Below are 13,241 nucleotides of genomic sequence, written 5' to 3'. Positions count from 1 at the left end.
TACTCTATGGTGAAATAAACCCTCTTAGGGTTACTTTGATGACATCTTACATCACCTTTTCACCCGAAAATATTGTTAGATTTGATATTTTTGTTATGCTGTGAAATAAGACTTCGATTTAACCTACTTTAGTCCATGTAGCCTACCTTATGGGGTGCAATTAATCCCCTGGGGGGTCACTTTGGGGGAGTCTTACATCATTTTTCCTCCCAAAACTATTGTTAGATTTGATATTTTTGTGATGTCCTGACATAAGACTTCGTTTTGACCAAGTTTGGTCCATGTACTTTATGGGGTGAAATACACCTTCCGAGGGGGTCACATTATGGGAAGTCACTTTGAAGTCATCTTACATCACCTTTCCACCCGAAAATATTGTAAGATTTGATATTTTTGTGATGTCCAGACATAAGACTTCATTTTGACCAAGTTTGGTCCATGTACTTTATGGGGTGAAATAAACCTTCCGAGGGGGTCACATTAAGGGAAATCACTTTGAAGGCATCTTACATCACCTTTCCACCCGAAAATATTGTTAGATTTGATATTTTTGTGATGTCCTGACATAAGACTTCGTTTTGACCAACTTTGGTCCATGTACCTTATGGGGTGAAATTAACCCCCCGGGGGGTCACTTTCGGGGGGGTCTTACATCACCTTTCCACTCGAAAATATTGTTAGATTTGATATTTTTGTGATGTCCTGACATAGAACTTCGTTTTCACCAAGTTTGGTCCATGTACCTTATGGGGTGAAATTAACCCCCTTTTTTGGGCTTTTTAGGGGGCTCTAGGGACCAGATCCACCCGGTGCGGTCAATCTTCCATACTTTTTGTGAGTGACATGGTTGACCCAGGTAACTTCAAGGGGTCAAACCTTTTGTACCTTATGGGGTGAAATCTTCTGTCGTAGGCTCCCAGACTAAGAGGAGGCGATCGCTTCAATCGTCCCTCTGTGGACCCGCTACTAAGCAGGACAATTTTTTTTTTATCAGTTTTGCTTAAACAGTAGGCTATCTTCTTCACTACATTTTTCATTGATCATCACTATAATATCATGTTCAAATAATAATTAGTAGGGCGGGTCACGAAATCCATCCACAGCTTTAGAATATTTTTTTTTTTGTAGATGTGATGTTTCAGCACGGTGAATATTCTGTATCTGATAGCTGCTAGGTCTATCAGAATTTCTTAGTCTTTGATCCATAACAAAATGAAGGTCTACTAATGGGAGTTTAGCATCTGTTGCACATTTGCATCTTGTGTGAGCCTTGTATTTGCAACTATCGCAACCATAATCTCTACAAAGCCAAATCGGACAATTACATTTGATGATATCTACAATTCTATCTAATCGTTTCATAAACAATTTCTTCTTCTTTGCGGTTAGACTTTTTCTCTTCAAGCTGCTATAATCTTTAATGCAACGTAGGCTACCAATTTATTCCGAATGGATTGATCATCCTTGAGAGGTATGTCGGAATCAGCCTTGATAAACATATTCTTAATGGGTTGAATGATATTTTTAATTTTCTTTATCTCATTAAAATTTCCGACACATCTCTCTTTAAAAAGATTTAAGTAATTAAAAACATCTATTAGTGTAGGCAGTTCAGCCAGTGGAAGTGGCTTCGATGGTCCGACAATTTGACAAACTTTATATCTTGTACTTCTTGGAGTTCTCGGCATTTCCGTTTATACAGTTTTGTAGGTATTATTTCATGTGGAATTACTTAATAATTAGATATTAATAAATCTGAAAAATACAAAATTAAGATTAGTGAATAGTGATGTTCTACGATCATTAAAGCAGTAGATTTTCGACAAAAATTCAATGTTAATACTACTGCAATAAATAATAAAATGTAATCTCTGCAGCTACAACTATCTTCAGTAATTCTATAACTGTCTTATAAAATAAGTATAAGACCACAGCAAACGGATTTCGCTTGAAAAATTTAGATTGAACAATGAACATAATTCAAAATTTTGCGTTTTTTGCAATTTTCGGAAAAAATTCAATGTTTAATACTAGGCCTACTACAATAAACAATCTCTAACTTACTTCGGCAAGTCCATAACTGTCTAAAAAATAAGTATAAGGTCACAGCAAATAAATTTCACTTGAAAAATATAGATTGAACATAATCTAAAATTTCGCATTTTTACCCAATTTTGCAATTTTCGGCAAAAATTAAACGCGATTTCCTAGCTCATCCCAAACCATTGTTCAAATGAGCTGAAATTTTGTATAGGCTACAACAATTTTAGGTGTCTATCTATCAAAATCCGTATGAGGCAGGTGGATATAAAAAAAAGTGATTTCGTGACCCGCCCTAATAATTAGTGTATAACCTATTCCTGAACCGATCAGTTATCGATTGCTGTTTTAAAACTGCACCATTGTCGTTGCTGCAAACACTTCACTTTATTTAAAAACGAAACAGTGTACATAGTTTTTTGTATAAGCTCACCGTACGTTTATTCTTAGTGCTTGTGTTTTTTTTTGTATTGGTTGTAAGGTTCAGTCGCCCCGCATAGCTTCATCAACTGTCAGACCTCCAGTTGCTTTGGGTATGTGGAGCCAACTGATTCTTTCAACTAATTCATCTATTTTAAACTGTTAGATTTGGTGGCCGTGCTTAAATTTACTTTCATCGACGTATCCTTTAAATTTACATCGCATGCACGTTTTAAAGTTCTTTGGTTTTGCCGCCGTTTCCTTTTGTTGGTTTTGTTCCTGTAAACTATTGGTAACTTTATCATTGCTGTTGTTTTTCGACAAAGAAAAATAAATTGAATTGATTTCAAACAGAAATGCTAATATAATAGGCTACTTCGCAGCTTTCAGTTGATATTCACTTATTTCACAGAGCGTTTTTCAATTGATGCATACTTGTTATAAGTGTGACTGAATAATAAACAATTGAAATGAATGTGATTAAAAAGTGATAAATGTGAATAAGTTGAAAGTGTGAAATGAATAATTTACTGTGTGCCGTGACGCTGTTACTATTGCTACAACAAAGTAAACCAATCAATGTATGTTAAATGATGGAAGTATATTTAGTGTTATGCGACACATTCTTGATTATACAATGTACAGATATTGATGATCCAGATAATTGAAGGAAATTTTTGTCTTGAAGGAACACTATGCCTTCTGCAATGAAACACGATTCAACAACAAAAAGCAAACTGAGAAATACAAGAGAACGCAACAACGCAATGCAGTATGATACAGCTCAAACCCCTGAACTCTAATAACGCAAGGTCAAATGAAACAGTAACGCTAGTGATACCAACCGCTAAGGATAAACTCACTATATCAGTATTTTCAAACAAAACTTTTATATTTTGTTTGCAAAATGCAAATAACATAAGGCATGGACTGCTAACCTTGACTTGCAAGACTGGCCAACATTGAGCCCGTTTAAACTTGTTTCAGTACCTTATCGTAATTGCTGCTTGGTAAAACACAGCCTGATTATGACAAAACCAATCTCATTAATGATGATTACCATGTGACGATAGAGTATCAAAATATTAATGACATCAATACTTGAGGATCAATGTGCATGGTACTAATATTCACAAAATGTACTGTGTTAATGTAGGTGCAAATATTTTAAGGTGAATTTGGCAATTCAGATACCTTTCGTAGCAATAAAAATATAAAAAATTGACCCGTAGTCAAAAGCATATGAAATAAAAAAGTTGGAACATTGTTATCGAAGATCAAGATAAATGATGGTTTCACAAACAAACGTATGACTGTGGTATTTGGAGAACACAGCAAAATTGTGCAAAGCTTAAGAACGGAAACATGACACCTAAATATTTACAGTAGGCCTAAGTTATTTGAAAACTTGAGTAAACTTTATACTAACTACAGCAACATAAAAGTTGTTCGATAAAGCAAGAGAATTATACATGGTTGGAATCTATAAAATTCTTTCAGTTTAGTTTCCAATTTGCTGCTTGATGTGACTTTAAAACAAAAAAGTAGTAAGGAAAAAGGTCCACAAATTAGGGCAATGTTTGAGAAAAATCCAAAAAGCATCATCGGTCAAAAAGAATAAAACTATGACCCAATAAAAAATAATCAGAAATACTAATTATCGATATTGAATGATATGAATTAAAATTATTTAATTATTCAATTAAATATGAAAGTTGATTTCATCTGATAAAAAAGACTAGGCTAATTGATATGAACTTGAATTATCGAAAAAGAAGAAAAGCAAACATATAAATTTACAAAGGAGGCACATAACAAACCTAAGTACTAACAACAAAGACGTACCGTGCTGTTCAACTTAACGCACATAAACTGCTTAAATCGAACCTACAATAGTCTTTGCCGATCGAGGTGTTGCATATACAAGAAATTTGCTACTAAAAAGTAAAACGAACACTTAAGAAACTACGTGATCAATTGCTAGACAATACTGCAATTAGGTTAAAAATTTGCAAAGAATGACAAAAAATGTTAATACAGTAGCGTATGTACAAGCTGATAAGGTTAAAGACACAGCCAACAAGAGTCACTGTTTTGCACCGTTGTTTCAACGTCGCAAGAGTACATTTTGTTAGCCAGGGATGGACAAATCATAACAAGCATTTGATAAAAAGCGGAAAAATGATTCGATGCATAGCTAACTTCACTTTTTTTTCTTATCCGTGAGAACTAAATTACTTATATGTTACTGGTTGAATGACAAAGAAAGAAAATTAAGCTTATATTTTACTAAGTGATATGCGGAGTAGAAATGGAATGAATTTTGAAATCTCTAGTACAAAAGGTGCTGGAATAATTAGTCAAAATGCATAAAAAGAAATAAAAAAATAAAAACGTTTGGCTGAACATAATTGTCGTTCGCAAAGCACCATCATTCTTCAAACACTAACCCAGCCTACAGAATCAATGCTTTAACGTCTCAGACTCTGATCTTGTTAGCTGGACACAAATGCAAAAGGTCTATAAATATTATGTTCATTGAACGTAGAAATACAGCATTTAGTTGTTGAGAGATACGATTATTGAGGTACGGTGACAAGAAAGGTGTTCTTGTTTTTCTTCACCACCGGTCCTTCATGAGCACCGTTCTCCAACCTGGTAAATTTCACTTGCATGGAAACCTTACAGTTGATGTCAATGCTGTGTGGAAGAGAAGACAAAATGGGTAGAAAAAAAAACGAATAACGAAAACTAGTTTACCTAAATACCTAAGCAACATCACTTTAACATGTATTTTTTAAAACTTTTAGAACTTTTTTTAAACATAAACTTATTGCATCAGTTTAGAATAGATCATGGCAGAAAACAGAATTTTTCTATGTACCAGCAACCACTCCATGAACTTTCGGATAAAATTTTTAATATTTATGGTAGAGCTTTGTTAGAGAGTTCACTTTAATGCATTTTACTTGTGTTCTTGCTTAGCTTCGTTTATAAAACTAAGTCACAAAAGTATAGAAATAAATTTAACGTTTTTAAAGCAAAATAATTTTCATCATTATATATTCGGGCGTACCGGACTCCATTAACGCATTTTTTTCCAAACACTCCTGTTTCTCATAAAATTCAACAATTTATGACGTCTTAGTTTGGTCGGAGAAGAAAAATTACTTTGGAACAAAATAATTTCAACCTAAGGTTAAAATATAGGTTTAAAATTTATTTTATTGAAACAAGGTTATGTTTATTTCATTACTTTTGTGCATTTAAAGGGATACTAAAGGAAAAACCTGACTTGGCGATTTTCCACGTTCTTCGTGTTTAACTTGCTACCATAAAACGATTTTCAATAAAATTTTGCCCCATTGCGGTCTGATCAGCGTTCTGCGCGTGCTTTTGTCAAAGCTTTCAAAACGGGAATGGGCGTGAGCAGCGAAGCTTGCGACTGTACAGTCTACGTCACTATAGACTAGCAATCAGCTGATCGCGCAATAGTTGTTACTGCGGGCGATTTAACTGTAGGCTATGTATGTATGTACATCAAAACATCAGATTTCAACATCAAAACATCAGACAGTTTGCTCAAAACACCACATCTGATGTTAAAACATCAGATGTGGTAACGTGGCTTTTGTTATTGCTGTCGATAATTTTCGAGCAGTGTTTTTACTTTTTGATCATTTTGAAAAAAATACATAAATAAATGAAACATTGGACTTTGGGCCTTGTCAGAGCCATTGAAAAAATTTTTTTTTCGGTAATTTTTTTGAAATGTATTCTTGAATGTTTAGTTTTCGCATTTTAATGCTTAAATCCCGTTTGAAAATTTCATTTAGTATGCCTTTAAAGAAAACATTGCTAAATCGGTTTGTGGCATTCAGTTTTAAATTTAAATTCGAGATTCAAGTTTTCAAATGATTACCTGTTGCCTATTTGACAGACCAATTCTCGGCCGTTGCGGTTCTTCAGCAACAACGACAGCTTGGTTGCCAGCTCGATGGAATTTGAAACATTCAATATCAAATCGCCTTTGTGCTTTTTGGTGTCCTGCGAAAAGAGCGGACTTTAGATTTTTCGTCAATGTTCTCGGCTGCGTTGAACACTGTCTGCTTTGTAAAGCGCTGAGAGCAACGCATATTAAGTGGCAAAACTTAAATAATCTAAATTTAAAAAGTACGCTCAGCTGTCTCAGAGGTAAGGTGCATGTTTTCAGCAACCACAGCCACAAAAGCCAATATTAGCTTCATATTGATCAGTGACAAACCCAGTTCGCAAAATTGCTTCTTTTTAGATCGATTCAACTTTCGCAGACGTTAAATCAATGCAAAAATGAAAAATAAAAATGGAGCAATTTATTAACATAGCTAAAAAATTTGTCACAACACAGACAAAATGTATTTGTTTTCTTGAAAATGTTAAAAAGCCCAGCTTCTCCACGCTGTGAGAAGCGCTGCCATATAGTAACGTCTGGTCACTTGACTAACAAGCACTGGTGCTCCATTATTCTTACTAGTTAACCAAATGTACACTGGCCCTTCTGCATCATATCAGCATAACCTTCGCTCTAACCAAGACTCTATCGATGTGATTAAGTAGCTAACGATTAATGTCTGCGAGTGATTAACTGTCTGCAAACAGACACTGAAGCAAATTCGAACTCAAAGCTGAAGAATGCCAGTTATTCAGTAACAAGACTCATAACTTGGTTCTGTACTCACCGCATTGGGCTTCGTATGCACGATCATCATTCCGTCGTGGAAGGGAGAAAATGAGATTTTTTGAATATCTTGGATCGCAATTCGACTTTTCACTCGATACTTGTCGTCAACAAGAGTCAAGCTCAGATTGGTGAGGACGACCGTGCAACCGACGATCTAAACGTGGTTAGTTTTAAGTATAGCAGCTTGGAAAGTGCGTAGCTTTGACCAGCGCTTGTTTAAGATGACATAATTGCAGGTTCGAACCAATTCAACTAATTCCTAGTTTCATTGGAATCGTAGACAGTTTTTTATTTCTTTACCACGAATTTCCGTCTTCAAAATGAACAACTAACTAAATGAATTTTTAATAATAATAATATTAATAACATTATAGTTAATTTAAGTATTTTTGATAACCTAATGAAGTTAATCGCACTGAAGATAGAAACATTGATTTCAAAGCGTTTACCGACCATGAGTTTAGTGTTAACATTTTAGGTTCTTTATTTATTTCACCAATAATTGACGCAATAGAAATCAGGTGTTCCCGTGTTAGATTTTGCGCTTTTCACAAATTCAAATACCTTTGCGTTAGCTCGATTTATTTTGAAGCCATCGTCAGCAAACACGGCAACAGTGTTGCCATCAACAGCAGCCACTTTCTTCCATTTCTCATTGACTGATATATCGACGTGGTCTCCAGTAAACAGCTTTGGTAAGGAAGTTTTGTACAAAGTTTTTTTGTCTAAAAAAAAGGGGGCCAAAAGTTAATACTCTTCACGAAGTCGCCAGCTAGGACAAAATATTCAAGTGTTCTCTTTCTTCTGCCATTTGTTGTTGGAAGTATAGAATCGAAAACTAAAAATTGAAAATCTGTGTTCGAAAATCTCAGTTTTATCTGTTCATAAGTAAGAAAAACCGTATGTAGGAGATTAGCCCATTTTTGCAAAAGCCGTATTCAAAATAATCACTTACAAGGGAAAGTTGTTGCTTGTGACAGACAAAGCTGATGTGCAAAGCATCAAAGATTCCGCTTATGCATGGGGATGGGAGGGGGGTGCAAACACGTTCCAGCGATGCGAGGTCGATATCAAAAACAAACAAACTACAAGTCCAACTTTAAATTAACTGCAGAACTTTTAATAAAGTAACGTAAAATCCCATTGAAAAAATTAATGACTTTTGGTTGGATTTAAAGTCTAATACCGTGTGAATATTATAATAAAACCATCATGCGAGATCAAGGACTTCAATTTTGAAATTGATTTAAAGTGTCATTTCTCTCTTTCATATTAAAAGTATATAATTATTGACAACTTGACGTTAAACTAACGTTAAGAGATCATTACTTTTACTTCTAAATCTCACCCTTGAATAAAGTTGAAGCTTGCAGCTTCTCGGTTAGTTGCAGCGACCTTTCTGGCGTGAGAGATCTCCTATACTTCATGCACTGTGGAGAGATTGCGGTCATTTCGTTGTGGAAACCAAAAAGCAGAGATTAGTCAAATTTGAGTTGACACGAGATGCGAGAACTACAGTTATTTACTATTTTAGCTCATTAATGAGCTGTAAAGCATCAATACACCAGAAACGCCACAGCTTTGTATAATACAATAGCATCACAATTATGTAGAATGTCGTTTCCAGTGTTAACTTACTGCACATACAATTAAGGGGTCAAAAAGCAATACTTGTCTCCTACAAGTCAAAAAGCACAATGAAAAAAATATGTTGCCAACAAGGTAATCTCTAAACTTTTATGTCAAGCACCACACGATAAACTATAACGCAACATCGTAAATTCGTAATGTCTTCAACAGGCATGTGCTTAATAGTTGACAGGTTAGAAGAAACGTTTAGCGATGTTTACTGCATAAAGACACAACTGGTTTCATGTCTCCAGGCATCGTGCAATACAATACAATCGGTTCGTGAGGTTTGTTTATATCGTAAATAAATGGTTTCTGGCCTCACACAAAAATATCATAAAAAAAGTAAAACCAGGCAAACATTCTGTCACGTACCCTCCAGCGGTGGAATATGGTCCTAAGTTGCGCATGCGCAGGAGCAAGAGACGAGTAGCGACACGTGGGCCACTCGTGGCTGATGGGAGACACGGAAGGCATGTTGTTTACGATTCCCATCAAGTACTTGTATATCTAAGTTTAAGAAGTAGATTTAAAATCTAGCAAACTTTGTTATGTTGTAAGCACACGGGATGTATTATGCAGACACGTCAAACAAATCCTCTTCTAATTACAAACCTTCTGCAGAGATGATCGTTAAAAGTTTGTTGACAGCTAAAACACCTTTTGGAAAGGTCTTCTCGAACATTAGATGATGAAAAAAAAAGATGAAATGACACAAAATTCCGACGTGCTACTATAGAAAACAAAATACAATTAAACTTTACCACAAGTTTTTCCATCATTTTCACAATGACTTTCCCAGCATTTGCTCTGAAGAATTTCCTATACTCCACCCTTGTTTTGTGTCCTCTCCAGTAAGCAGCGATAATGGTGACAGAGAAACACCTCTTTTTGTGGATTTTGTGCGCACGCAGCAGACAACGAGCCTAGAGTGGTGAAAAGGAATTAAGTGTTTTCGCCACTTTGACATTGATTAAACGTAATATTTTTATAAGTTATTGACCTGTGCGGTGCACACTGAATATCCCAGCTAACAAAGTTGTATTTTTTTACATCGTAAAAAGGGCAGTTTTGCTAGCTGGATGATGGATTGAACCAATTTGCCATAAAAATACGTAAAACATTGAAACCAGAAAGAAACGAGAAGTGAGACCTTCCACTAAATGCTCTCCACTGGTGCTGCAACTGAACACGTCGTGATAACTCAACACGAAAGAAAGAGCTCAGTAATCCGTAAGCACTAAGCAGTAACTAAAAGTGGCAAACAATAGCATAGAAACGAGGACAATGAATAAAATGTAGCAAGCTGCAAATGCACGTACCTTCCATCCACGAATGTAAGTTTGAAACACAATGGCAGCCTGACGCAAGTTCAAGTACTTCTGGCGTGCCTGTAATTAGGAGCTGATGAGGCAAACATATATTGACTATGACAGCTCAAAGAGCTCTTGTGTTTAAACAAATATTTACTAATAAAATCTATGCACCGCGTGATTGATTCAGAGCAAGATGGAGAGTGTCATGGTGATCAGGAGACGTGTGTCGCTGAGTGCGGACATGCGAGGACTCGAGTATTGACAATTCAAGAGTAAATCAAAATGAAATTGCTAAAATTCAAGTATTTTTCCCTTTTTTTTATCATTTCAACGCACAAGACAAAATCTGAAAATATTTTTTGGAAAAACGCCTCTTTTTCGTCGTTTTTTGTAGTATCCAGGCTTTCGCCCGTGGTTAAAGACTTAGATTAAGTGGACGGGAAGGCAAGGATGCCAATCTTTGAGTCACCTTCAGGCGTGCTTTTACGTGTCTACCAAAGACACAGCCGCATGCTGCCTCTAGAGCGGTGTCAAACCGGCGCCCGTTTACCACTCGGCAATCGTCGGTAACGATAAACCTTGCTTATAAGCAAACAGTGAAGTCTGACACAAAAACTCGAGGACAAATTTTAGCAAAGTCTTCCTCAGTCATACCTTTCTACACTGGAACTTACAAACATTTCAAATATCGAAATAAATCAATCAAATGAGGTAAACCTATCAAGCGATCAGTCATAATTTGGTTACCTGGTACATTTTAACGTGTTTGCTTATGACTAGTTGAGCTCTCTTCATTATTTGGTATTTCTTCCACAAGAAAAATCCTCGCCACGTTTTCTGTATAATGGCCGCGATGTCGTGCAGTTTGTCGGCTCGAAGCTTTTCCAATGCAAATAACTGTAAAAATATAAAAACAATCATCCAAAGACCTGAGTTTGAACACTGTCATCGATTTATATATTCGATAATAATATCAATTTCCATAAGGTATATACCAGTATACTAAGGAATAGAAAAGGCAGTGAAAACCTTGTAGGTTTGGAACCTTCATAAGCAGTTGTTTGAGTAGTACGAAATACACCTGGGAGCAATTCAGCAGGTATTGGTTACTCATTGAATTAAATATAACCAAGTAGCACATGAAAGAACTGAAGAATTGAATGATAAAACGAAAATAGTAACTTTCATTAACCTCTACTTAGGAAAGCACTGCTTCCATAATTCTTCTGTTGAGAACAATGCAATTAGATGAAATGAAGCATCATGAAAAAACTTGCTAGGAATTTAAGCGCGCAGGGGTTTCACTTACGGTTCGAGGATTGCGAATGAACAGCTTTGTCCTTCCGTACTCGTATTCCTTGAGCGGAGTTTTCGTTTGAAGAAGAATATTTTTTACGCCCTCTCTGGGCATTCCATTCCAGGATGGCCAGGTCGCCTTGGACAGCATCTTGTACCTGGAGAAACACATGACTTTTTTACCGATGGAGAATGGTAAAAAGACGTGATTTAACGTAGTAATTAAACTAGCACATACGTCTTAAGGCACAGACTAGAAGCTTCCTTGGAAGCTTCATTCCAGTAGTCTCGCATATTGCAAAGGCCTTGAACCACGGATGCAGACCAGCTACCTAAGGTTGTTAGCAACAGGGCTGTGGAGTCGGAGGGATTTTGGCGTTTCCGGAGTCGGCCGGTTATAACCTGAAGAGTCGGAGTCGTACCCTGGTTATTAGTTTCTGCTTTATCATGTAAATTCCCCTCCACTGCCTGGCGCTGAACGGAGAGCTGTTCTTAAACCACGTTGCTCAATTGCATAGGTACCCGAGATTTAAACCATGGTTGCTAGATTCTTTTTAATTTTTGGCTTGCAGAGTCAAGTCCAGCATGGGTAACTGGGGTATCTGGGCAGATATTCGTGTCAAAATGCAGCTTTTCTATTTGAAAGCTTTGCCAATATTAGCACCACCCAACAATGGCTGAGCTGCAAACGTGCTTACAGCGATACCTTAGTTTTAGTACCTACCTGGTTAAACATTCCTCGTATTTTTGCCGATAAGCGTAGCCTGCTCTTCTGACGCGAACATTCTCCAACAAGCCAAGGTATCTCACTTGGTGGCGCACCAAATCAGAACTGAAAACCGCCGCCCGCTTCAGATTGTTTGGTTTGATGCACCTGCAAGGGATTAACTTTTGCTGAAAAGTTTTAATTGCAAAAACGCACGGTATCACAACGTCACTAGACATCTATCCAACGTAAAATTGACTGCTCTTCACAAAACATTTAACAATTTGGTAAAACGTTTTTAGATGCTTTGGATGCTAGCTGAATTAAGGAAACATAGATATGAACCTGAACAATAAACAAACCCATGTTTGGTGAATGAAAATTGTGGAACTGATATATGTGTATTCTCGAAGTTTACTAAATTGGTAAAAGTGGCTTTTCTGTTTTCCACCCTGATTATTATTGCGACTTTTTAAAAAATCTGACACTGTCAGCAGTGAGGTACTCCCATGCAACAAAAACAAATCATTATAAAATTTATACAAAACAATATCTAGTATCTATGGTATCTGGTCTACACAATACGTGGGATCTAGTGAGATCAGGTATCCCTGCATAACGATCTAACGAAAGCACACAGTAATCATCAAGCTGACAGAGCTATGTATATTTGAAGAAGTTGAAAAACAGAACGATGCGAAGTTGATTTAGCTTTGTTGAATCAGTTTGTGGGTCGAGTTTGTTTTTTTCTGAGCAATTTTTTAAATTGAAGATGTTTGAGGGAATAGAATTTTCCGGAGATATCAATTTTAGTTAACATGTATCAAAGAAAAAAGAATGTTACAGCAGCCCAGCACATTGATCTTTGCGTGTGAATGTTTTCGAATGGAGCATATAGTGAAATAGACTATAAAGATTGTTTCTATGTAGAAACAAGTAATTAGCGAAACAACACAAGAGAATCGAGCTAAAATAGCTCAGTAAAGTAGAATTGTAGTTAAACTATGCACGAGTGCTCTATTTAAAGCTGTAAACAACGATTCTGCTAAAAAGGCGTCACAGCCAGATAAAGAAAAAAACTGTATCATTGCAAAAACTGTAGCAATAAAAGCTT

At 36.2% G+C, this 13,241-nt stretch overlaps 1 protein-coding gene across 1 annotated transcript in view; it reads right to left on the bottom strand.

Moving 5' to 3' along the window:
• Positions 1–3,042: 3,042 nt before the first annotated feature.
• LOC145766103 (unconventional myosin-Ib-like) overlaps positions 3,043–13,241 on the bottom strand; it is a 35,343-nt gene continuing 25,144 nt past the window's right edge. Inside the window, exons 14-24 of the mRNA XM_082577761.1 lie at positions 12,146–12,295; positions 11,435–11,579; positions 10,873–11,022; positions 10,132–10,200; positions 9,574–9,735; positions 9,185–9,319; positions 8,529–8,610; positions 7,745–7,905; positions 7,179–7,334; positions 6,383–6,507; positions 3,043–5,160 (exon numbers count right to left, since the gene is read on the bottom strand). Coding sequence (XP_082433887.1) covers positions 5,040–5,160; positions 6,383–6,507; positions 7,179–7,334; positions 7,745–7,905; positions 8,529–8,610; positions 9,185–9,319; positions 9,574–9,735; positions 10,132–10,200; positions 10,873–11,022; positions 11,435–11,579; positions 12,146–12,295 — 1,456 coding nt within the window. The 3' untranslated portion in view covers positions 3,043–5,039. The remainder of the gene's footprint in view (positions 5,161–6,382; positions 6,508–7,178; positions 7,335–7,744; positions 7,906–8,528; positions 8,611–9,184; positions 9,320–9,573; positions 9,736–10,131; positions 10,201–10,872; positions 11,023–11,434; positions 11,580–12,145; positions 12,296–13,241) is intronic.

Source organism: Aplidium turbinatum, chromosome 3 (genome assembly GCF_918807975.1).
Source record: "Aplidium turbinatum chromosome 3, kaAplTurb1.1, whole genome shotgun sequence".
Lineage (NCBI taxonomy): Eukaryota > Metazoa > Chordata > Ascidiacea > Aplousobranchia > Polyclinidae > Aplidium > Aplidium turbinatum.
This window is presented reverse-complemented; position numbering and strand designations above follow the sequence as displayed.